This window comes from Dama dama, chromosome 33, assembly GCF_033118175.1.
Source record: "Dama dama isolate Ldn47 chromosome 33, ASM3311817v1, whole genome shotgun sequence".
Taxonomy (NCBI): Eukaryota; Metazoa; Chordata; class Mammalia; order Artiodactyla; family Cervidae; genus Dama; species Dama dama.
The window spans coordinates 31198550-31225407 of NC_083713.1; the positions used below are offsets into that span (position 1 = coordinate 31198550).

The 26858-nt window shown below is 40.5% G+C and overlaps 1 protein-coding gene across 1 annotated transcript in view; it reads right to left on the reverse strand.

The window, feature by feature from the left end:
* Positions 1 to 868: 868 nt before the first annotated feature.
* Positions 869 to 26858, reverse strand: part of B3GALT1 (beta-1,3-galactosyltransferase 1) — a 410482-nt gene continuing 384492 nt past the window's right edge. The window contains exon 4 of the mRNA XM_061135308.1: positions 869 to 2749. Within this exon, the coding sequence (XP_060991291.1) occupies positions 1540 to 2520 (981 nt within the window). The 5' untranslated portion in view covers positions 2521 to 2749 and the 3' untranslated portion in view covers positions 869 to 1539. The remainder of the gene's footprint in view (positions 2750 to 26858) is intronic.

Here is a 26858-nt window from a genome sequence, read left to right on the forward strand (position 1 = left end):
ACTTATTCATTGAAACCAGAAGAAATGACAGAGAAATCAAAGTCTTCCCAAATACCTAACATATTCAAGGAAAAGTCAGTCTTAGAAGAATCAGGTGCACTAATAGTTATATTTGATCTGTATTTTGGCAGATATTATATTACGATGATGTTACTACTAGTGATGACCATCATTGCAATTATGTAGTTATTTTAACATTTAGCATAATACATGATACACTGCTTTAAGTAGCACCTTTAAAACTAAGGATCCCAAAATATTTAGCAAATGCAATTTGCTCTCACAGCACCTGTGAGGTAGGTGTTTTTTTCCAGCTGTTTTATAAATGAGCATATCGAAGCACAGCAAAGTGAGGCTGCAGGCTTACATGATCCACATGATGGCAGCCACAGAAGCTGAACTCAAGCTTCCCCACCCTTCCGTCCCATAATCCTCAATCACAGAGCTTCCAGAATACCCCTGAACAGCATTACTGTTAGAGACACTTGAATGCATCGAATGTTAAAGAGACTGCATCTCTCAACAGTAGACCTAAATCCTTCAGTAACATTGCTCCCTCCTCAAATATTTCTTCATGAGCTTTGCAAATGTACGGAAGGGGCATTTGACACCAGTGCTAAGCTCATGTTAATTATAATGTACATGTAAATTTGTATTTTTTCCTCTGCGTCATTTACCATCCTTCTGGCCTCCCACCGACTTATTTCTACACATGTGCCTGTCTGAGCCAGAAACGGAAAAAGGTATTTAGTGACATTGTATGGAGGGAAGCAGGTGAAATTACATTTGGCAAAGTCTCCTTGGAGGCACCAGGTAATGTTTGTTCTGAAAGAGCAAAAAAAAAAAAAAAAAAAAGAAAATCTCCTGTTTATTTTTTAAGTAGCATTTTATATACATTCCACCTGCTGACCAGGTTTAATCCTTGGATGAGCAAGAAGAGTTGTCTTCCAAACAGAGAGAATAGTTGATTCTCAAGTATAAATTTCCATTTACTTAACTGCAGCCTCCCTACCAGTACTAAGTTCATTTCTTGGTGGAACTGGAAATACTGTACACATTCCATGGCAATATATGTAAAAATTCAATGTAACATCACACGCAGTATGAATCATCACATCCAGTGTGTCTCCCTGACTGCACTGTTTTTGATAAAGTGTTATTTACCTATTTACTTTTGCAGAGAGAATATGAAGACATTACCATGAGTTCCAGTTTCCCAGAACCAGATTTTTTTTTTAATCTCAGATGCACGGTATGTAAATCCTAGCCTTTGTTAGGAAGTTGCTTTTTGAGATAAATGCAGTACCTTAAGACCTGAGAATGAAATCTGGCCTTGTAAACCCATGTATTATTTCTATGAGCAGAGCTTAACATGTGGAAACTGGCGATTCAAAAAAGGAACTAGGATTGGGAAGAAAAATACTTTTTATAAAACCCCTACACCAGTTCGTTTCCCTTGGTGACACCTGTAAAATACCTACACCCTAAGCCTCATCTCTTAAAAAAGAAAAGAAACACATATTTACACTGGTAAAAATCCTAACATCTGAGATGTTTCTTGCTTGACATGTCATTCCAGATTCTGTGCATTTCCTCTGGAGAGATCTGATGCACGGTGATCACTCGGCGGTACCTACACAAACTGTAGGCCATTTTCCAGTGATTGAAGCCACTGTTCTGGAAAGGATGGATGCCCAGCTTTCGAAGACACAGTCCCACATACACATCCTCCAGGTGAAGCAGCCTGGTGTGGAGTGAGGTCTTGTAAATGAGCTCAGCCACATCAGCTGAAAAGATATAGCCGGTCCCCGAGCAGAAGGGCGGGTAGTTGCTGTCAGGGTACAAATCCCTGGGCATATACCACTTACTGCGGACATCTCGGATGGGCCCTCCATTGATGACATAGCCAGTAAAATACCTTCTTCGTGGCTTGGTGGAGGGTTTTAATAGTTTGTAAATAAGGTTGTCCATGTTGACAAAAATGTCACTGTCTGTTTTCATGACATACTTGGCTTTCGAACAAAAAGTGGCCACCCATCTCATCCCCATCAAGGTTTTGAGGGTAAGGTTATGGTAGGAATCAATGAAGTCCTCCACGATGATGTCGTGAAAGATCTGGCTCTCTTGCTCCACCATCTGGTTGAGAACAGGATCGGCGTTCTTGCCCAGGAGGAACAGGGTGGCTATCTTGATCCCTTTGAAGTTGTTCTCGTCCCCCCAGGTCTCTCGGATCGCCTGGCGGGCATCGAACTCTTTATGGGTGGTGCTGATGAGGATGACGAGGAAAGGAATGTTTTTCTCACATTTGTTGGGCTCATTTATCAGAAATTCAAAAGAATGGGGGTTTATAGGTCGAGTTCTAATGTTGCCAAAGGTGAAGTTTTTCCTTGCAACTGTCAGATGACTGAATGGCTTGGAGCCAGTGTAGGAGGAAGTTGGACGAGTTACACTCAAGTACCAGAGAGCGCTGGCCCAGCACACCACGGTCAAGACGTATAAACAGGAGACCTTCGAAGCCATTGTCTCGAGAGCACGTCTATTCCCAATATTGAAGAGTATGCCTTCTTGGCATTAGTTTCTTTTCGTTTGGCAAAGGTTGCATATTACTAGGAAATTTTAAAGTTTGACAGATCAGCGTGAGTGCAGGACTGTCCATGGGTCTCCGTGGCTGTCTGGCATCTCTGTATTCAGTCTACTTTCCTCCAAACCTGAAGCAAGGGTCCATGCCTCATCAATCTTCCTCTTAACTCTGTAAAATCAATAAAGTACAGTTGTCATTCAGATTTATTTAGTCATTTCACATATTCAGATAAACATAATGAGACTGTAAGAATGACCCATGTTGATCAAAATAAACATAGGCATGCATTTCCATCAGTACTGAAAGCTTCCTGACACAAGCGTTCTACCTTTCTTTCCTTGATGGAACGTGTTTATGGATATTCATACCTCTGTGGTATTAGCAAATATACTATAGATTATAAACTAAAGAAGAAGTGAAGGAAACTGAATATTCATAATTTTCATAAAAGATTCCCTCTTCACAAAGAAGCCTTCTTTGCAGTTAAATACTTTTTTGATGATAGTCTTCTTCCAACCAGCAAAGTCTCACATACAGTCTCATATTTTCTCAAGTCTAAGTTATTGTTTGTTTGACTCTGATGAAGTAATCAATCTGATGAGGTTAATCTCAACATCTCCTTGCTTTCTCTAGCCCCATTCTTGAAAATGCATCAATTGCCACAGGAAAATCTCTGCTGATATTATCTCCTTTGCCTTTTAGAAGTCATTCCCAACTTTTCCTCACTTTCCCCTTACTTTGGGTCTCACAATTATTACTTCTTCATTCTCAGTTTTCCATGACACTTCATGAGGAGAATATCGTTACTCCTCATGCATGGAGACCGTGGTCCTGGTGTCTTCCAGACAGTCAGCAACATTCACTTTGGAGCTGATCTAAATGGTACCGCTTTTTGTGGGTTTCAACAATTCACCCTTATGTCTCCTTGGTGAAACTATACTGTCTCCTTTGTAATTCTTTTTACTTAGTTACACCTGCCTATAAACACAGTGGGAGTATCGTAAGAGAGAACATGGAGCCTGGAGGCCACAAATTCAGTGGAGATGTGGCAGAACTCTTTAACTGGTGTTCAAATTAAAATGTTGCCCTTCAGAAGCCTAATCCCTTCTAGACCTTCAGCTGCTATCAAGTCAGTTGTAAATGTGTGCCAGGTTACAACATCCATTCATGTAAATAATCATCTCTTCCTTCTTGGTTAGAGCAAAATGTGTCTTGGAAGACACAGCAAATAATGGATATCAGTTTCACCAAAGTCTGCTTCAAAGAAAACTTATGCTGTTAGATGTATAGACTGTATTGAAAGAATTTAACTGGGATTATAGACTGAAAATCATTTTTCCAAGCACAATAGTGATAATGAAATGAAAAGACCTGATGAGCAACAGTGGAGGTAATACACACCTTTTTGTCTAAGCCAAGCGCTGCTGTGAATATATGACACATATGAAGCCAGCAATAACTCAGTGTAGTTACGGTTCTAACTAAATGACTATCAGAATAGCTTCAAGCAGCATGACTCCAGGCACAGTCAAGCCTCCATCCAACCCATATGAAGCATTCTGTAAACATAGGCTCCAGTACCCCTGGCCTTCTGGAGGGAATTTCTGCCCTAAGTTTCACTGAAGGTGATAAAAAAGGGTGAGAAGTACAACAAGCTTTGAAACTTTAAGCAGTAAGTCAAAGGAAGTGAGAGAAATCAGCAATAGAGAATTTAGTAAAGCACCTCTCACCTTGGGATATACAGACATTGCCTCCATTTGAATGCCACAGGGATGTGAGTGAGTCTCAAGATGGGACTAGAAACCAAACTTCCTCCACCACTGTCCTAGCCTAGGATCTGATTCTTAAGAGCCTACCTTTATCAACGTATATGATGATATAAGCCCTTGTCACCTTTCATACTTTTATACTAAACTGTGAGCCACCTATCATTGAGTGTTAAGGGACTACCCAAAAGCATCAGCTGGAAGAGGCTTCTATCCGGTCCTCTTCTGGAGTCACTAATCAAGCTATCAGTGGAGGGGTGGGTTAAGAATGGGGTGTGTGACATGCTGGAGAAACAGACATAGAACCCAAGCGCCGCCTCCAGGAATTCATAATCCAGGAGGAAAGACTTCAAGTCAATGACTAGAACAGTGGGATAAACATTTTCATCATAAGGCTAATGGAGTACACAGGACAGGTGGGCTGATAGACAGGGCCTGGGAGACCTAGGGATGGCCCCGCAGACTGTGCAGAGTTCTGCTCCAAAGGGCAACATTCTCCTTATACTGCAAAATGAATCCCACTCCTCCACCCGCTCCCGGAGTTTAACAAAGAGGTTGCCTTGGGAACAATGGCATGGAAAGCTCAGAAAAGCTACCCAGGCTGAATCTTCAAGGACATCTAGGAATTATCTGGATGAGGGTTGGGCATTTTAGGCAGAGGGAACAGCATACACCAAGTCAAAAAATGAGCGAGCCTGTCATGTGCCAGGACTGTGAAGCAAGAGGACACGGAGATGGAGGTGGTACTCACGGAGACAGGCAGGGGGCAGATGTGAGCGGCACTCGGAGACTGTTCTGAGCTGAGTAGCTGGCTACCCACCTTTTCAGTCTAAAGGGTGTAAGGGAGGGTTTTTACCTTCCCCAAATCCTGTGCACTGATTTTCAAGAGCAATCCATTCCTCCATGTAAAGGATATCTATCTCCCATAGTTCTATGCCCCAGAAAAAAAAGTGAAAATTCATTTTATCTGGTAACTTTCTGGTAAGATTTTCTAAGCAGAAGAGACTCCATAAATATAGGGACCTGAGCAATTTAAAAAGAGCTAACAGAGGGAGAAACAGAAGAGGAATAGGTGAGAGCATGAAGCGAGTACATGTATCTACGAACATTTTCATAGAAGAATGAGCATTCTTCCCTATTCAGCCAACAAACATGGCCCTTCTTACCATTGCTATTGTAGGTCTCATTTAAAAATGTATATAGTGCACCAGGGGCCTCTCTGGTGGCTTCTCAAGATGGTAAAGAATCTGCCTGCAATGTGGGAGACCTGGGTTTGATTCCTGGGTCAGGAAGATCCCCTGGAGAAGGGAACAGCTACCCACTCCAGTATTCTTGCCTGGAGAATTCCATAGACGGAGGAGCCAGGGGGTTGCAAAGAAGCAGACTCAACTCAGCGACTAACAATTTCACTTACTTTGGTCTTCGCTGGTAGCTCAGCCTGCAGTGTAGGAGACCCCAGTTTGATTCCTCGGTCAGGTAGGTCCCCTGGAGAAGAGTTAGGCTACCCACTTCAGTATTCGTGGGCTTCCCTGCTGGCTCAGATGGTAAAGAATCCACCTGGCATGAGGGAGACCCAGGTTTAATCCCTGGGTTGGGGAGATCCCCCGGAGGAGGGCATGACAACCCACTCCAGTATTCTTGCCTGGAGAGTCCAATGGTCAGAGGAGCCTGGTGGGCTAGAGTCCGGAGGGTTGCAAAGAGCTGGACATGACTGAGCGACTAAGCACAGCTCACTGCAGCAGGTACTGTGCTATGTGCTATATCTGAGGCCATGGATTCCACAGAGCTTCGTTCCTCACAGGGTTCCAAGAGAGGCATTTTCTCCATTTTACAGATGAGAGATTGGCAGCTCAGAGATACTAAGTAGCTTGTTCAAGACCACACATTAGGTGAGTGACCAGGTAAGTAGTCTCCCCAAGCTTCCTAAGGCCTGTTAGGACAACAGGCAAAATCCTTGGCACGGGAAAGCCCAGGGTGGAAGGGAGCATCTCAGGCTGCTGTCCTCCCAGAGACACAGGTTTATTTTCTTAGATGTGTGTCCATTGCTTGATTTTTTTTAGTTCATTTTGGTTTGCTACACACCACACCACATCAGTTCTGTGGGGATCCCTGATCAGCCAAAAAAATGCTGATTTGCAAAGAGGAGATTAAAGGTGAAGATGCTGGGGGTAGGGGTACCAGCTGTAGATGTTGAAGAGGTTCAGAAATACTGCAGTTTCTTTTCTCTGAAGTCCTGCAAAATACACTCACACTGAAAGAATCACTCTTTCTATAGACTGTTTTTTTTTCAGACAAGAACAGAAGTAGGCACAGTGCTACATCTCAGCCCCCCATAAAAGAGAGGCTTTGAAATGGGAAAAGAAACCAGCCAGAATCTAAGGAGTAACCAAGGATACTACGGACCCACAGCAAAGGGTGCTCAAAAATGTCCTTTTTGCTCACAACCAAACATTTCCCAGGTGGTCGAGCAAGCACAGAGATATGCCTCTGGACCAGAAATAGTAATATAAGTAAAGAGAGGAGAAAGTAGCCTGGTGCATTGAACTCTAAAGGGTAATTTCCTGTATGTTGGATGAAGTTGTTGGTAACGGGCCAGATGCTCTTGTTTTACTCCTTGAGTAACTTGCCCTGTGGTTTTCTGTGTCTCAGTGGCCTTAGGTATAAAATAAGGGCAAAAATAGCATCTGCTTTACTTCCAAATCCATTATAGGTATTGAATTTCTGGGGAGAGAATGCTACGCAAGCAGATGACATTAGGATACAAACAACACGTTCCAATGGGGCGAGGGGATTCTGTCAGTCCATGGGTTCAGGATTTATGATCCAGGCACATGTTTTGATTGAGTCTTCTAAATACATAGGATTGCTGTCAGTTTTTTCCTTTAGTGACTACACTGTATGGATTTTCCTACTAGAGAACTCTATTTTCTTCCTGGAAAACTCAAGGCTTGAAAGTCCACTGAAAAGTTAAGAAAATTCATCAGCTTAACAGTTCTGGGGAGGGAGTGAGTGGCACACAGCAGAATCCTCCAGAGAGTTCCTTCAGTTTTACAAAATTGAAACAAAACAAAACAAATCCCTGTTTAACAGACACCTTAATGTATCAGTAAAATAGAAAGTGGCACATATAATATTTATTACTCCTTTTAAGCATCCCTCCCTCGTGGCTCAGATGGTAAAGAATCTGCCTGCAATGCAGGAGACCTGGATTCAATCCCTGGGTTGGGAAGATCCCTTGGAGAAGGGAACAGCCATCCACTCCAGTATACTTGCCTGGAAAATCCCATGGATAGAGGAGCCTGGCAGGCTACAGTCCATGGGGTCACAAAGAGTTGGGCATGACTGAGCGACTAACACACACTACAAGGACTGACTACACATTAACGTGTCATCCATTAAATGCAAATCCCTCCATGTAGAAACATTTAACTAGAATATTTAAAAGATTCCCACCCACCCCCACCCCAGGGCCTTTCTGTATCACAGGTTACCTTCATTCATAGAATTTCTGTAACCATCCACCTTCACGTTTTAGGAAGTTAATGGGGCAGAGTTTTCCATTTGAGAGGTACATGTTTCTCCTAGAAATTGCATCTTGGATAGTCTGTTATTTTGAATAACTTATTTTTTTTAAGTCCCTGAATTTGTGAAAAGGTCTGTTGTATAGCCAGAGGTCAGTCCTAATAACAAGTGGGTAGTGTCCCTTGGGTGACCTATGCATAGTTTGGGTGCCAAGTTCATGTTCTCCATCATAGTTCAAGCAGGCACAGGTCAACTCTGACTTCCTAAAGCTCAGTTACCACTGGGTTGGCTTCACAATTATTTTAGCTGCCCTACACCCACCGGTAAGGGGGCCCCAGCAAATGGCCTACTTCCATGTTCTCTGTCTTAAGGAATATAACAGCTCCTTCACTGGCTCAGTAGAGATGCACTGAACACCTGCTGATGCCAGGCACTGTTTTCTAAGACGGTAAGATGGATGGAGAGCTTACTTTCTAGGAGAGGAAGGCAGATATTAAACACATGATAAATGAAGGAAAAAATACGTTCAGATAGAGATACATGCTGCGATACAAATAAAGTGAAGTGACGGGGGATGGAGTCTGAGCCGAGCTGGAAGGGCTCGGAGCTACTTTAGTTAAATTGGTCAGTGTCTAAGAGGGGGACACTGGAGTTGAGAACAGAAGGTCTCAAGTATTTCTGGTTTAGTTCTTGAGTCTTTTACTAAGTTTTTGTTTCTTTGCTTGGCTCTTTGGGATAAATGCTTTCTTAGGAGCATCTTTTTGGTTTTTGACCTCTGCCCTTCTCTTGGTTTTGACTTCATGCTTCTCAGCTATGGCCTTTCCACACACTGTTGCAAATGTCCTACACGCCTAGAGATGTAGCTTAGCTACTGTATTCATTGGCCAGGGATTCTGTGACTAAGAAACACAGAGTGGGAACTTAAATGAGGTAAGTTTATTGCTTCACAGTCCTACAGGCTGGAAGTCTGAACAGATGTTGGCTGGGTTCACTTCTTCCAAGGGCTCTGAGGGAAAATCTGTCCCATGCCTTTCTCCTAGCTTTGGGCACACTGTTGGCCATCTTCGGTAAACCAGGGTTGTAAATGCATCACCCAGATCTTTGCCTTCATCTTCCCTTGACGTTCTGCTTGTTTGTGTCTCTGTCCAAATCTCTCCTTTTTATAAGGACTGTCTGTGCTCATACTCAGTTGCGCCCTGCTCTTTGCAACCCTTTGGACTGTAGCCCACCGGGCTCCTCTGTCCATGAGATTTTTCCAGGCAAGGGCACTGGAGTGGGTTGGCATTTCCTCCTGCAGGGGATCTTCCTGACCCAGGGATTGAACCTGTGTCTCCTGCATTGCAGGCAGATTCTTTACCCACTGCGCCATCGGGGAAGCCCCTTTATAAGGACACTAGTCATATTAAATTAGGGCTCACCCTCATGACTTCATTTAAAAATCCTGTTTCCAAACAAGGTCACCTTCTGAGGCACTGGGGCTAGGACTTCAGTGGATCTGTTTGGAAAGACATAATTCCATTCATAACTACTTTCCTGAGTAGCAACAAAATGAAATATTTTGCTCCACAAGAATTCACTACTCCACACATTTTATTTTCTTGATTTAAGCACAGAAATTCTTGGGTTTTGGTAAATTAACTTTGAAAGGATGAACGATTTGTAACTGTTACAGCATTCAAAGGAGGATGAAACATGAATGTGTAATGGGACACAAACTTTGGTTTGCTTTTACATTAGAAACAAAAGCTAGTTCAGATTATATTTTAAGACCACGTGAAGAATATGGCACAATTTGTTTTTTTTACTTAAGCAGCCTTTTGTTCCTGCCACTTCTCTTTCCCTGGAACCTTCCTTAAAAACTAATTAGTTGAGAAAGCTAAGTCAGGGCTGTGGCGAATTTTCCAAAAGCTTGGGGGCCAAACAGTTCTTAAAATACTGATTTGGTTTCTAGCGAATAAGGACAATTCTCCAGTGTCACCTCAAATTACCAGCATGTTTATTCTTCAGAACAAATTTTGAATATTTAGAGGCTATGGAGGAGTACAAAAATGGTCTTAATGTTAAAATCTGCATAGTAACTTTAAATTCATGGTGCAGAAAGATAAACCAGTTGAAAAGAAAAAAAGCCCATTTTTAACCAGTTAAAATAGAGGAATGAAAACAAGACAAATTCAGAGAGAGAGAAAGAGAAGGCTAAATACTAGCGCTTATAAAATGCTCTTGAAATGAATGCAAAGCTGGCTGTACAATGCATCACGGTAGTGAGTAGGTAAGAGATTCGTTCTGAAAAGTGTTTTGATCTCAGATAACTTTGCTCATAGCCAGTAAATCAGTGAAATCAAAGAATCTTCACTCTGTGGGGAAATTCAAGAATTCAGACCGCAACAGAACTAATTGATAAACGAGCCCCAAAAGCCAGAGAGTCGACTCAGCTGCATTAATTTAGCGAATGCTTATCTTGACGCCAGACTCCCTCCCTTCCTCTCGTTCTTATAATTATGCTCTAAATAAGCACAGGAGAGGAAGAAATAAAGCATTATTAACACCAGATAATGGTCCTTGAAAGCAGAATTTCATAAACCATTATGTTATACAGCTTGCTAACTTATTATCTCTCCAAATCACAGAGGGCTGGCTTTCTCTCCCAGCCTTTTCTCTCAAGTAAGCCTCCTTGGCCGTGGAAGGCAGCATAGCCACACAAGTTGAAATCCCTGAATGCTCGTAGTAACTGTAACTGTTCTGACTCTTCTGCCTCAGAAAGACAAAGAGCTAATTTGCTTCTTAAAAAAAAAAAAAAAAAATTAATTATGAAGCCTTTCAAGGAGACCCCATAATTGAACTTAGCCAACAGATCATTTGCAACGAGGATGTGGCAGAAAGCAAAAGGTAATATTCGTCATGACTTGGCAGTTGAAATCATTTCCCTCTCAAATCTGGAAGAAATTATTTGAACCTTTCTTTCTTCAGTTCAATATACCTTGAAATTTATTGCAAAGGGCCTTTATAAATCCCTGCATTGAGAAGAATGGGGCCAGCTTGAAAGAGGAGTGCTTGGGATGAGGGTGCCTTTGTGTGGGCTTAGGGCTCTTGCTATTCTGAAAGCTACACTCTATTTCACTGCAGAGAAAGTACACTTCAAATTAGAAAGCAAGATTATAGCTTTCTTCAAGTCAATGTGTTGCCCTAGTTCTAGAATTCAGTAAAATTTTAAACATTGCTACAATCCTCTCAGGGAAAAATGAAAATGAGGATATCTCATTATTTTAAATAAATGCTTGGCTTCCTTTGCAGTGATGGATATTCTGTCTCGACTGCCTCATATGAGACACATTTTTAAAGATGGGCAGAGCAATCACTTATTTAATCACAGGAGCCTGGGAGGCCGGTAATGCGGTTGGGCCTCAGATAGGGCATCTCTACTGGGAGAGGAAACGCCAGGATGTTTTATTACAGATTTGGAAGAGCACACGAGGAAAGACATCCTGCTAATATAAACAGCAGCTGGGAGAATTTAAAAATGATGAGCTATGTGATACCAAAAAGAGTTTTCACTTGGCCCATTATTTTGGGGGGAAGCTGACAAAAATGGGTATTTTTAGACGCTAGAAAGATGTTAGTGTATTGCCATCTAAAATTTACAAATCTAAGGAGTGATATTTCTTAGATAGCTCATGACAGAGAGACAATATTATTTTAGGTCATGTTTCAAAGAATGATATAAGTACCATAGCCACTGACAATATGTGGATGAGAATTTGCAATTTTTATTTTCCTTTTGCCCCTTTTCTAAATTGAATGCTCCTTTATACCATATCACTTAACTGGAAAACATAATAGCCCCAAATAATTTCATGTGGATGCCGTCAATGGAGATTATTCTTCAGGCAGTCAATCTTATGGCATTAGAGGTACTGGATTCAACTCCCAGGTTTTAGTCATTGGTTCTGAACTCAGTGCATCTCTCCACCTTGTTTCCTCATCTGTTAAGTGAGAATGATAATATCTGGATATTCTTTTCAGGGGGTCAGTGTAAGGATAAAATTTCAAAAATTATTTGAAAGTAATTTGTAAGCTGAAGACTGCTACATGAATTAAAAGTATTATCACTGTTAATATAAACATGATAAAGACAAATCCTGAGAGGACTGCTTAGAAAAGGTTTCCTGAGCAATGATAGGTCAATGCATCTTGAGTATGTGGTGCAAAACCAATTTTCTTACTTGGCTGTTGCTCCCAAAAGCTTGGTACTTCCAGAGGATTCTTTTCATAAGAACTTTCAATGTCATTTTATAACTCCTATACTAAAAAGGTCTTGCACTTTTGAAAAGAAAAGAGGGGGAGAGGAAGTTTGCAAGTTGGAGGGAATGTCATTATGTCATTACTCTTGGCACTAATGTGAGATAGAATTAAATGTTCTCAAATAGGACTTGAGAATATGAAAAATCTACCAGATTTAACTAGCCCTTTGAGTAGCATTTACATAGCCATAATTAATATTCTATGTACACTAAGATAGGCTGAAATGACTATGCCGTGATTCTTTTACAGATGCTCAAGACAAAGTCAATACAAAATTCATGATTTTTTTCTTTATTGGGTTGTCAAGGTTTTTAATAGAACCTAATGGAAAGATGGAGAAGGTTTATACAGTCAGTCAAAACAAGACCCGGAGCTGACTGTGCCTCAGATTATGAGCTCCTTATTGCAAAACTCAGTCTTAAAGAAAGTAGGGAAAAAACCACTAGGCCATTCAGGTATGACCTAAATCAAATTCCTTATGATTATACAGTGGAGGTGATGAATAGATTCAAGGGATTAGATCCAATAGAGAGTGCCTGAAGAACTATGGACAGAGGCTTGTAACATTGAACAGGAGGCAGTGACCAAAATCATCCCCAATAAAAAGAAAAATTAGAAGGCAAAGTGGTTGTCTGGGAAGGCTTTACAAATAGCTGAGAAAAGCAGAGAAGTGAAAGACGGGGAAAAAGGGAAAGATATACTCAACTAAATGCAGGGATACAGAGAATAGCAAGGAGAGAAAATAAGACTTTCTTAAATGAACAATGCAAAGAAATAGAGAAAAATAACAGAATGGGAAAGACTAGAGATCTCCTCAAGAAAACTGTAGATATCAAGGGAATAATTCAGGCAAGGATGCAACAGAAATGGTAAGGACCTAACTGAAGCAGAAGAGATTAAGAAGAGGTGGCAAGAATACACAGAAGAACTACGTAAGAAAGGTCTTGATGACTCAGATAACCATGATGGTGTGGTTACTCATCTACAGCCAGACATCCTGGAGTGTGAAGTCAAATAGGCCTTAGGAAGCGTTATAATGAACAAAGCTAGTGGAGGTGATAGAATTCCAGCTGAGCTATTTAAAATTCTTAAAGATGATACTGTGAAGGTGCTGCACTCAGTACGTCAGCAAATTTGGAAAACTCAGCAGTGGCTACAGAACTGGAAAAGGTTAGTTTTCATTCTAATTCCAAAGAAGGTCAATGCCAAAGAACATTTCAACTACTGTATAACTGTGCTCATTTCACATGCTAGCAAGGTAATCTCAAAATCCTTCAAAATGGGCTTCAATAATATGTGAGCTGAGAACTTCCAGATGTACAAGCTGGGTTTCGAAGAGGCAGAGAAAACGGAGATCAAACTGCCAATATCCGTTGGATCATGGAGAAAGCAAGGTAGAAAAATATCGAGCTCTGCTTCATTGATTACATTGATCCTCTGTGTGGATCACAACTAACTGTGGACAGTTCTTAGAGATGAGTGTACTAGACCATCTTGCCTGTCTCCTGAGAAACTTCTATTTAGGTCAAGAAACAACAGTTAGAACCAGACATGGAACAATGGACTGGTTCCAAATCGGGAAAGGAGTACATCAAGGCTGTATACTGTCACCCTGTTTATTTAACTTCTGTGCAGAGTACATCATGTGGAATGCCAGGCTAGATGAGCCAGCCACAAACTGAAAATATCAACAACCTCAGATATGGGCTTTCCTGGTGGCTCAGATGGTAAAGAATCTGCCTGCAATGCAGGAGACCCAGGTTCGATCCCAGGGTCAGGTCGAGAAGATCCCCTGGAGAAGGGAATGGCAACCCACTCCAGTATTCTTGCCTGAAGAATTCCATGGACAGAGGAGCCTGGCAAGCTACAGTCCATGGGGTCACAAAGAGTCAGACACGACTGAGCTACAAACACTTTCTTTCACTTGCAGATATGTAGATGCTATCACTCTAATAGCAGAAAGTGAAGAGGAACTAAAGAGCCTTTTGATGAAGGTGAAAAAGAAGAGTGACAAAGCTGGTTTAAAACAACACTGAAAAAACTAAGATCATGGCTTGTGGTTCCATTCAGTTCAGTTCAGTTCAGTCACTCAGTCGTGTCCGACTCTCTGTGACCCCATGAACCGCAGCACGCCAGGCCTCCCTGTCCATCACCAACTCCCGGAGTTTACTCAAACCCATGTCCATCGAGTCGGCGATGCCATCCAGACATCCCATCCTCTGTTGTTCCCTTCTCCTCCTGCCCCCAATACCCAGCATCAGGGTCTTTTCAAAAGAGTCAACTCTTCGCATGAGGTGGCCAAAGTATTGGAATTTCAGCTTCAGCATCAGTCCTTCCAATGAACACCCAGGACTGATCTCCTCTAGGATGGACTGGTTGGATCTCCTTGCAGTCCAAGGGACTCTCAAAAGTCTTCTCCAACACCACAGTTCAAAAGCATCAATTCTTCGGCGCTCAGCTTTCTTTAGAGTCCAACTCTCACATCCACACATGACCACTGGAAAAACCATAGCCTTGACTAGACAGACCTTTGTTGACAAAGTAATGTCTCTGCTGTTTAATATGCTATCTAGGTTGGTCATAACTTTCCTTCCAAGGAGTAAGCGTCTTTTAATTTCATGGCTGCAGTCACCATCTGCAGTGATTCTGGAGCCCAAAAAAATAAAGTCTGACACTGTTTCCACTGTCTCCCCATCTATTTGCCATGAAGTGACAGGACCAGATGCCACGATCTTAGTTTTCTGAATGTTGAACTTTAAGTCAACTTTTTCACTCTCCTCTTTCACTTTCATCAAGAGGCTTTTTAGTTCCTCTTCACTTTCTGCCATAAGGGTGGTGTTATCTGCATATCTGAGGTTATTGATATTTCTCCCAGCAATCTTGATTCTAGCTTGTGCTTCTTCCAGCCCAGCGTTTCTCATGATGTACTCTGCATATAAGTTAAATAAGCAGGGTGACAATATATAGCCTTGACGTACTCCTTTTCCTATTTGGAATCAGTCTGTTGTTCCACGTCCAGCAATCCTATTACTTCATGGCAAATACAAGGGGGAAAAGTGGAAGTAGTGACAGATTTTATTTTCTTGGGCTCCAAAATCACTGCAAATGATGACTGCAGCCATGAAATTAACAGATGCTTGCTCTTTGGAAGGAAAGCTATGACATACCTTGACAGCATATTAAGCAGAGACACCACTTTGCCAACAAAGGTTCGTATGGTCAAAGCTATGGTTTTTCCCGCAGCCATGTGAGAACTGGATCATAAAGAAGGCTGAGTGCTGAAGAATAAATTGATCCTTTTGAACCGTGGTATTGGAGAAGACTGTTGAGAGTGCCTTGGACTTCAGGGAGATCAAACCAGTCAATCCTAAATAAATCAACCCTGAATATTCACTGGAAGGGCTGATGCTGAAGCTCCAATATTTTGACCATCTAATGTGAACAGCCAACTCATTGGAAAAGACCTTGATGCTAGGAGATTGAAGGTAAAAGGAGAAAGGTGTAGGAGAGGATGAAGTGGTTAGATAGCATCACCAACTCAATGGACATTAATTTGAGCAAACTCCAGGAGATAGTGGAGGACAGAGGAGACTAGCGTGCTATAGTACATGCGGTTGCAAAGAGTTGGACACAACTTAGCAACTGAACAACAACATTGGAAATGTACTATTACACAGTAAGTCATCACTGTGACACAACTAAGAGACAACCAGTTTTCACCATCAGAATCAGCTTCAAGAATTGTTCCATCGTCACCCAAAGGAACCTCTGGGTGACAATGATGCTTTTTTTCGGATAGAGTAGCTTTTTAACTATGTGCTTCGGTTCCTGGGTTGGGAAGATTCCCTGGAGAAGGGAACAGCTACCCACTCCAGTTATTCTGGCCTGGAGAATTCCATGGACTGTGCAGTTCATGGGGTTGCGGAGTGTTGGACACGACTGAGTGACTTTCACTTTCACTTCTGTTTCTGAAATCCGGTTTTGTGTACAACATTCTTATTGTTTAATTCATTTTTGTCTGCATTGGGTCTTCGATGCTGTGAGCTTGCTTTCTCTAGTCCTGGCAAGTGGGAGTTATCCTCTAGCTGCTTCTCATCACAGCGGTTTCTCTTGTGGAGCGTGGGCTCTAGAGCGTGTGGGCTGAGGTTGTGGTGTGCAGGCCTCGTTGCTCTGCAGCATGTGGGATCTCCCTGGGGCAGGATCAAATCTGTGTCCTCTGCGTTGGCAGGCAGACTCCCAACTACTGCACTACCAGGGAAGCCCTATAATATTGTTAATTTAGTACCGACTGGCCAATCCGATGGAAATGCTAATGTTTCTTTCATTCTCATCCTCAGTCAACTGCACTCTGGTCCTTCACAGTCCTTGCCTCTGCCAATCCTCAGCCTTGCTTCTCACAATTTGTTCACCAAACCCTTGTTCAACTTCATCTTCACCAGATACTCTTTTATGCCTGGAATTTCCATTTCTACACATTTTCTTCTGTTTACAAGTTCCTTTTCGCTGAAGATTCTTATTTCCCAAAGGTTAGACACCCAGCCTGCCGATTTTCATTCTACTACCGTGTTGAACTCTTCACCACAATCAGCCTTACCTACATAGCTCTGGAATCTGTTTGACTCCTCTAGTTTGGATTCCATAGGCAGGGTTTAGAATATTAATCTCTCCCACGGGCTTTTGGTTCAGTTCTCACTCGAGTATCATTTCTCTTTTCTCTCTCCCTACTGTATAAATCTCCCACTGTTGCCTGTCATCTTTCTTCCGACTCCTATGCCTTTAAATATTGTGGGGTAAGGTCTTATTATCAAAGAGACTGAGACAGTTTGTCTCTTGGACAAAGCACAGGATTGACAGTCGACATGAAAAGATTCTAACTGTAGCTCTGCCATGAAATCTCTTTGGAAACCTACCCCCAACCCCTGGACAACTCTCTCTTAGTTTAAAAACTGCATTATCCTGGGACTCCCATGGTGGTCCAGTAGCTAAGACTTTGAGCTCCCAATGCCAGGGACCTGGGTTTGATCCCTGGTTGGGGAACTAGATCCCACTTGTTGTAACACAGAAGGTCCTATATGTCCTGGGCAGCCAAATTAAAAAAAAAAAAATAGTGTTTAAAAAAATTTGCATTAATCCTCAGTGATGGGAAATTCTGCCACTAGTCCATGTTTTCTCAGCCCATTTGGTGAAGGACTCTTCCAGATTTGGTGTTTTCAGCCTCTATTCCCACTGGCTCTTCTTTTGTTTTCAGAAGTGCTTATCTGCCTTTGCTTAGAAAAATGACAAGAGTGACAGCAAAACCTTCTCCGACATCACATTAAATTAGCAGTACGTTTTTCTCCTTCGTTTCATGTCCAGAGCCCCTAAATGAGTGCTCTTGCCTGTTTTCCTTGATTTCCTCATCTATTTAACTCTTGCAATTTATCAGCGTGCCCTGCGGCACCTTCCCTGCTCTCATCTCACCTGCTTTTTTGTTTGTTTGTTTTTTCATTTATTTTTATTAGTTGGAGCCCAATTACTTTACAGTATTGTAGTGGGTTTTGTCATACATTGACATGAATCAGCCATGGAGTTACATGTATTCCCCGTCCCGATCCCCCTCCCACCTCCCTCTCCACCCGATCCCTCTGGGTCCCTCTGTACCTTCAGCTTTTGTCTAGGCTTCCTTCTTATTCATTCCTTCCTTCTCGCTGCTCAGCTTTCTGGTGGGCCTCTGTGTTTCTCCTCTGCACCCTCCTCTGTCTGCTCTTTGCACTCTGCAAACCAGCCCCAGGCCTCCCTTTAGCCTCCTCAGCACGGGGAGCTCATTCTTTTGAGGAAAGGCTTCTGCTGTCAACCTTCCAAGGGTGTTCACACCAGACAGGTGAACCAACTTGATCTGTCTTCCCATTTTCAGAACTGTTTTCTGTCTCAGACACGGTATAAATGGCAATTTGTAGCAAAGCAGGGAGACATGTGCTTTCCATCTGCCTTTTGCTTCCCCCTACCCGCACTGAAGACAATTTATTTCAGAATGCAAGTGTCCGAGTCCAAGTTCTTAAACAGGGAAGTCTGCATCACAGACAAACTCAACAGGCTAGGATAGGTTTTGCTAACGACAACAAAAAGTAAAAAATGATTCTGTGCTTCCTGTCCACCTACATATATGAGAGGTTTACTTTTCATTATATTTGAGATGTCAGGCTGTTTCTGAAACTGTTAAAATGTTGTAAAGTCCTATTCAAAGCGTGTTTTTACTTGGCCTATTAGAGATGACTTCTCATGAAATTCTGAGGCTATTTTTTGTTTAAGGACTGCATTTTAATAGTCATTTTTTCAGTAAGTCATAGACAGATGGCACCGGTGACTTTTCTAAGAGATTTCAAGCTATTTAATTTCCTTTCCCTTTATTATATAATTTGAAAACCCATCAGACAGTTTGAAAGTTTTACAAAAGTAGGATATAGGAAAGGTCTTTACGTATAATTAGAAACAGTCATTTGTGAGAGAAAATAGTCTTGGAAAAAAATTTCACTTGCCATTGAACATTATGTTTCTTCAGTCAAAACTAATACCATTTTCACGAGTGGGTAGATTCTCAGAGCTCATCATTATTAAGATTTGTTAAATGAAAATTATTACTTTAAGCAATTATTTTGAAATAATATTTTAAATAGTAGTTTCTATTTCATCATTGGTTAGTATTTTCTAGGACTATATTAAGTGCTTTACAAATAACTATTTGTTCATCTAGTTGACGTATTTAGAAGACACACCATTGCTTCCCCACCTCCAGTCACATCTATCATGTTCTCTACAGTTTACATAAAACCTTACTAACAATTTTCAGTGGCTAGGACTCCATGCTTCCAATGCAGGGAGCCTGGGTTCAATTGTAGGTCAGGAAACTAGATTTCACTTGCCACAACAAAGAGTTCACATGCTGCAACTAAAGATCCATGTGCCACAAGTAAGATCTGGCACACATAAATAAATAAATATTTTTGAAAAAAAGAAATGGGCATTCTTGTTCCTATTTTATAGAAAGGAAAAAGACCCAAAGAGATTAAGCAACTTGCTCTACCAGCATCTTATAGCTAGTGATTGATCCTGGATTTAAACACAAGTCTATTAAGCTGTCACGTGGGGGGTCCATACAGTATATTCTGCATTTTACTTTTTACATGGTAGTCAGATTTTAAAAGTTTGTTTTCATATTTTCTGTAATATAAAAAGTATCCATGGACTAATGTGAGAAATAGGGGAAACTGACTCAGAGCTGCTACAAATCTTAACATGGCTTTAAGCGTCTTTCTGGTCCTGAGATCCTTAATTTTATAATGTAGATGTGTAGTTATTATTTTTTTAATGAGAACTGAAGAAATGATGAAGGACTCATCCCCATTTACAAGGCTACTCCCTTCACAATATTTAGATATCTAGAAAACTAAACCAATAATGACGCTTTGAGCTCATGCAATTCAATGTCAAAAGGAGATAGTTGCTCTTAAGGGATATTTTAATTAAGCTCTGAAGGCCAGATGAGCTACTTATTCATCTCTACCATAATGAAGCAGTCATTTTTATCTTGTGGAGAGTGTAAGATCTGGCCTCTGAAGCTCTGTTACTTACTAGCTATATGACTATAATCAAGTCAAGTCTCCACTTCTGGCAGATTTGGTAGATTAGCTAACTGATTTCCCATTCCAATCCCTCTTTAGCTTTTCTTCCAGGAAATAGGACATCTGTAATAGAAGATCAAGTCCAGACTACATTTCCTAGGTCCCTTTACAACTAGGATAAAGGCATATGACTTAAATTCTACCAATCAGAAGCCTCTCTCTGGGCAAGACAAAGATGCAGGAGTGAGCAACATAAGATGGCAACTGCTTTCCAGTTATTTGGATTGACTGGAAAGCACATGGAGTGACAAAGTTGTTCTTCTGGATCACTGGGATGGAATTTCCTCCAAATGTGAACATTGTAGGAGTGGACAGAGGCAGGGGCAGCCTTGATGCATCCCCTAAAAGAGCTCCAAATAACTGTCAGGCACTGTATGCGCTGTGTTGTTCATGGCCCTGCAGTCGGGCTGGTTAGGAACCAAACCTGAGTCTTGCCCTCCCGAAGATTCCACGAACTACCTAGTACTCTTTGACTAGTTCCTTTCTTTTTAACCTGGTCTGTAACTAAGAACTCCAGACGCCATTCAACTTCCTTAAGTATAAAATGAGATAATGATAATCTAATTTTGATTAGAGGTCCATGGTTGTGAGATACAGGGTAAGCTTTAAAATGGCATATGCATTTTAATTTCTGTTATTATTAATTGCTGGCCACTCACGTTTTGCTGGAGAGAACTACCAACCACCACAAAATAAATCAGTCCCTGCTGTATTCACCTTGGAAAATGCCACAGAGCTTTGCCCATGTGAGGTGCAGCCTTCTGAATTAAGGAATATACTTGAAAACTCTATTTTCCCTCTCAATGCTGTCTAAGAATGTATAGTGTGTGTCTGTGTGGACTAGATGTCACCTGGCCCTCTTATTGTGATATTGCTTAGGAAAAAAATATCCTGGATGACAACTGATTATTTCTTTGGGAAACTCTTGTGCCCCTTTCTCCAAGGTCAATTCACAAACTACACAGCCTTCATTTAAAAACAAACTCCAAAAATATACTGTCAAAAATTGCTGAAAATTCATTTGGGTCTTTTTTTGTGATGCGTTAATTTTACTTATATAATTATACATGGCATCATACATGTGTCTACTCTCGAGTCTGGAGACGTGCTAACAACTTATTTTCTGTCCTTTTTTCTTTCTTTCTTTTTTTGGTACTGAAAAGGATCATTGTATTTTTGTTTGCACTTATTCATTATATTTGACAATTCCATGATTAAAATGTATAAATGTTACATTAAGTATACAAACTGAAATGAAAATCCCCTACCTTTAAGGAGTTTATAGCTATATTAATTATAACTTAGAAGAAATAAATAAGTAGTTATGCTACCTTAACTGAAATAGTTAACTGTTGATGAGGATGACTGGGTTATATTAATGGAAGAGACAACATTTTACTTAGATTAAAATTTTTTTAAATGGAATCTCAATAGGAGAAACACTGGTTGTGGGGCAGAGGCATTTAGTGATAAGATGAAAGCACTTGCAAAGAAACAAAGGTGTTAAATTGTTTGGTTTATTTGGAGAACAGGGAGCGCTCCAGTATGGCACATTCTTGGATTCATGATAGAGTGTAGTTAAAATTAAGAATGCAGAGGAAGTCATTGCCCAGGAGTATATTTCTTCTCCACCATACCTTTTATCATTTCTTCCTCTTTAATATACTTTCCTAACTTCACTGTTGATTGTATTTTAGGTTGACTGTTTCATATGGAGAAACCCCTCAATCCAAAGACCAGTTTCTTTGATTGTTTTTTAACTGCGTCTCTTTGATAAACTGTAACTTCTGTAAGGGCAAAGATTTTATCTGGCTTTATCACTACTTTTATTACTCTCATTATTATGTCTATCCCTATCACTATGCCTAAGCATAATAGCACAGTACAAGAAATACTATAGTTGATAAATAAATAATTGCTGAGTAAATGGCTTCTAGACAGCCATAAACAGTAATCTATCATCCAACAGTAGCATCAATAAGAGCCCTTTGCTGAGGTGGGCCATGTTCAACAACGAGTATTTATGTGATGTGTAAAGATGTACCAGAAGGTGCTTTGTAGTCTGAGTGTTAACTTTTCCCATGCAAGACCTTTTCATTATGCCATTCAAGGCAAGTTTTTGCTTCTGACTGAATTCTTGAACTCATGGCTTAGTTATAATGATTCTAGATTAAATTTCTGGATAAAAGATAAAGATTCCGTAGGTGACAATAAAATATATACAGACAGTAACTCTGCATTACGAGAAATTCAGGAAACAAAGAATTTGCAGCTCTTCTGGGTGAATATTTTTCAAAGTTTTTCACAAGTTGTCAACTGTCAAATCCTTGAATTATTCTTTCCGGAATGTCTTTCTGAACTGATTTTTTATAAATTATCTGGCTTGCTGTTGTGGTGGGTCATTTGTGATTACATCTATCTTGTCCAGTTACAGCAGTAACATGTGTAAATTGGATCTCTAAGGAGTGATAAAGTGATGCAAATAGTGCTTTTCACCTTGGGTTACCATATAGCCACAGTCATTATTTGCAATCGCTACTGTGCTGTGTTCTTCCACGAAATCCCCTAACAAGATGCTTCACCTCATGTCACATCCAAGCTACTGATAAGAATACATTCATTGAAAACTTTGGAGCTGACATCATTGCACTGACAAAATTGCCCTTCCAAAAAATTATTTTCAGAGCTATTGTTAGGTTGATTTTAATATGCTTGGAAATTCTTTATAGAGACCATATGTTGCCAGATTCAAGAGGATAATTTTCACTCTGAATAACAGGAGTGGGGTGAAGAATAACCCTCTAATGGCTGGGAAGTTTTCAAGGCATGAAGCACAATAGCAACAATGGGCTCCCCGGTTCCCTGGGCATATGTCAGTCCCAGAAAACGAGCAGAGAAGCATTAATGTTTCTGGGTCTCTGGGGAGCTCAAGGGCATGGTTCCTGTGGCAGTTGTTAGAAATCAAGATTATTTATTTTCCATTTGGCTCAGAGAGCTAATCGAATAAGTAAATTCCTGGTATGAGTAATGCATTCTCCTAAACGGAGGAGGTTTTTCAAAGTACTGCCTTATAACCAGAGTTATTCCAATTTCTTAATGTTAGGGTTGTGTGATGCTAAAAGGTGGGAAACACTGCGTTAGATGAGGTTATTCAGATTGATTCATTGTGGGACGGCTCAGGGCCTTTAGTATGATCTATTTCTTTGGGAATCTCAATACATAGATATAACATGACTCACTGAATTCTGTTATTACTAGGAGCTTCTTGGCACAGTTTAGGGATGCTATGGTCTACTGGACAGTTAAGATGCTTCATGACTTCCTTTTTGGCATGGTAAATGTCTATCACCACTTTTTGATAGAGTATTTCTTGTTTCTTAGGAAAAAAGTTATCTATAAAAAGGCAGACTGGTCATAGCCTTTTGGTTACTTTATGGGGTGAACATAATCCTATTAGAATTTCTATTTTTTTAAAAAAATTCTTGTTAGCCTAATGCCATATTACTCTTAATTTTCTTAGCTTTTCTCTTTCTAACAATGTATTTTAAGGTTCCAATACTGCTTTGGAGAAAGCTTTTGTTTTCAGAAGCAAAAAAAAGGATGCATACTCAAGACAGAAAATTTAGAGGATCAAACTAAACAAAAAGAAGAAAATGAAACTCACCCATAATACTATCAAGCAGATATGAGCACTGTTGACAAACAGATGTAGATCTTTTCTTTATTTGCATTTTATATTTTTTCACTTATCAATATAGAAACATGTTATATGGACATTTTCATATGCTTTTCTCCACTTAGCAAGCAGCAGCAACACTTTTGCATGCTATTACCTGTTCTCACACCACTTCATTTTCAATGACTGCCATATTTCATTTATGTAATCACCTTTCTGCTGTTGGATGTTTAGTTTTAACAGGCTTCCTGTTCTTCCCTAGTTCACTCTGTTAGCATTCACAGAATTTGCAGTGATGTGAATATCAGAACAGATGACAGTGTTCTCAGTTCTTTAAAGCCTTGTCCTAGAAACTTCACATGTCTTAATTGCCATGTCAGAGAATATGGCACCAACAATGATCTGCCACCTGGAGTCCCTGAAATCATACTCATGGTGCTATTGATGGTCATAACTTCCCAACCTGGCTCATAAATCTTCAATTACAACCTATTCCCGGGCCACTAATATTTCAGAGGCACAATACAAGCAGTTTATGGGTCAAATCCACAGAAAAGCACTAAGTCAATTCTTGCAGCTCTTGGGATGAGAACTGTATGGATCTAGGGGTCTTTACGACGGTAGCATGAGACAGTTTCCCCTCTTCCAGGTTACTTACCACAGAGCTTGATCTGGAATGAATGCCCATATCCCTTATGCCATAGATAATACCTTCAGTACCACAGAAACAATTATTCAAAGGCCAAAATCATCACATCCCTGTGTAGTCTGTTCAGTAAGCCAACTCCAACAGTGATTTGAATTCACTGTCAAATGCGGGAGACCTGGGTTCGATCCCTAGGTTGGGAAGATCCCCTGGAGAAGGGAAAGACTACCCACTCCAGTATTCTGGTCTGGAGAATTCGATGGACTGTATAGTCCATGGGGTTGCAAAGAGTCAGACACGACTGAGTGACTTTCACTGAGAATTCATATATGTAGACTGACCATAAAAGTTCTTGTCAGGGATGCCACAAGGGAGCCTGGTGACTGAATTTCACTGGTCTAAATGGATCTCTTATTCTATGCATGCTATGTTGGGAGGATAAGATCCTGACTGCCTTTCATCCTATTTTCTCTAAGAAGCACCTTGAAGTAATCTTTCATATAAAGGAGGTCAAATTGGACTAGAAAAACCTTGGCTCTCTCTACAAGTCAAATGTTGATGAAAAATGCAGCAACACACTTTTAGTTTTTAATTCCCAGAATTTGGGATTTTGCCAGTAATTCTGAAAAACATTTGTTAAGGGATTTGTCCCAGGAGGCAGGACTGTGAAATGTTAAAACGACAGATCATATAGTCAGATAACTTGAGTTCAAATTCTGCCATTTACTAGCTGTATTCTGCAAACATTTCTTCAACTGGAACATATGAAAAGTGTATTGACATCAGATTCATGAAAATTAAGTGAAATAAACATCAGGAAAACACTCAGTATCTGTCTTGGCACATAGAAGTGCTTAACAGATACTATTACTAGTTTTAATATTGAGAGAAAGTTACAAATATATTTAAATATTTTAATAGAATTTATCATCAGTAAGGATGTTATTATTGTCTCTTTTATGTGTGGGTGCTGTGTTAATTCTGGGGGATAAAGCATTAATAATATACTGTCCTCTAAGAAAATAAAGTCTAGAGAGTAGCCACCTGCAGTTTATTTCAATACAGTGTTGTAAGCAATGAAATGAATGGTGTAAAAGTATGTATGAGATGTGGAGATGCATTGTTCAGTGTAGATGTATATCGGGAAGACCTAGTGGAGTCACAGGGGGGTTCCCAGGTGGCTCAGTGGTAAAGAACCACCTGCCAATGCAGGCGATGTGAGTTCGATCCTTGGGTCGGGAAGATCCTCTGGAGAAGGAAATGGTAACCTACTCTAGTATTCTTGCCTGGAAAATGAAGGGACAGAGGAGCCTGGTGGTCTCTAGCCCATGTGGTGACAAAAGAGTCAGACATGACTTAGTGGCTAAAATAATAACAACAAGTGGAGTCATAGGGCGTAAGCAGTGAAATTTCACTTTTGGGGCATCAGCATGAGTCACTAAAATATTCTGCTTGCTGCTTCCCGCTGGAGCTTTCAACCTGGGCTTAAATCAAAGGAAATGAAGAGAGCTCAAGCCTTCTTGTTTTATTTGTTTTAACTCTTAACTTTCATTGTCGGACAGAAAATGTGAGAGAACAAGTCACTGCTATTCTCTGTACAAAATAACTTTTGAAATATTATGTATCTTTAGATAGCCTAGTACAGGGAATACATCTTAATTCATTTTTTTTCCCCCAGCTTCTTTAATACGTACAACGAACCACATTCTATTCAAGTATTTAAAAACCTAGACCAAATCAAGTTAATAGTTTCTGGTGTTTAATTACGCAAAAACAAGCAAAGAAAAAAAAGTTATGTTTTAAAGGAAACATATTAGGAGGAAAATGACTTAAATACATTACCTGTTCATCCTTATTTCCTGTGGCTTCACATGTTTTTCTTTCTCCCTGAGATATTCTCTTGGCAGCAAATACAGAATCTCAAGATCAGTACTCACTGTAGACATCTGGATTTCTTATATCTTTGTCAGGGGCATTTTACTCTCCTAATTAGGACCAGGGCTAGTGGCTGCTGGCTAAAAATCAAGCCCAGTATAGCTTCTCACACAGTGTGAGGAAAAGGGGGAGGGTGGAATGGGCCTTTAGTCCTCATTAGATGCCTGATATATTTTATTTGGACATTTTGCAGAAACTGCTCGGCAAGTGTGGCAACGCCACTGTGCCCACATTTTGCTAACTGGAGAATGTGAAAGAGTAGTCCTATAATTGCAGGGTCTCTGGGGAATTTGCCAAATTGGAGTTTTAATCCCATTGTCTTTCTAATCCTAAAGGCATAAAAACACACTGTCTCAAATTGTGGTCTCCAGATACCAAGGTGGCTTATAACGATCAAATGTCAGATGTGAATGAACCACAAAAGCCAACCTTGTCTTAAGGATGAAGACCTTGAGTGGATCCATATCGTGTTCTAACCCTGGACAGAGGAGATTGCTCCACAGTAACTTTCTTGAAACACTTTTTTAAAAAGCTGTTCAAGGAGGTTCTGAGTATCACAAAGGTATAGAGCTGACCCTTGAAAAATTCAAGGGTGATGGGTGCTAACCCTCGGGTAAAATCCAAAATCCATGTATAGCTATCTCTGCCTCAAAAACAAAGGAAATGTTAAAAACAGTTGGAGTCAATGAATCAGGATTCAAACCCTAGTGCTTGTGATTTCAAATATAGTGATCTCTAATTGAATACACATTTTTCTACACAGTTAAAGATCTGT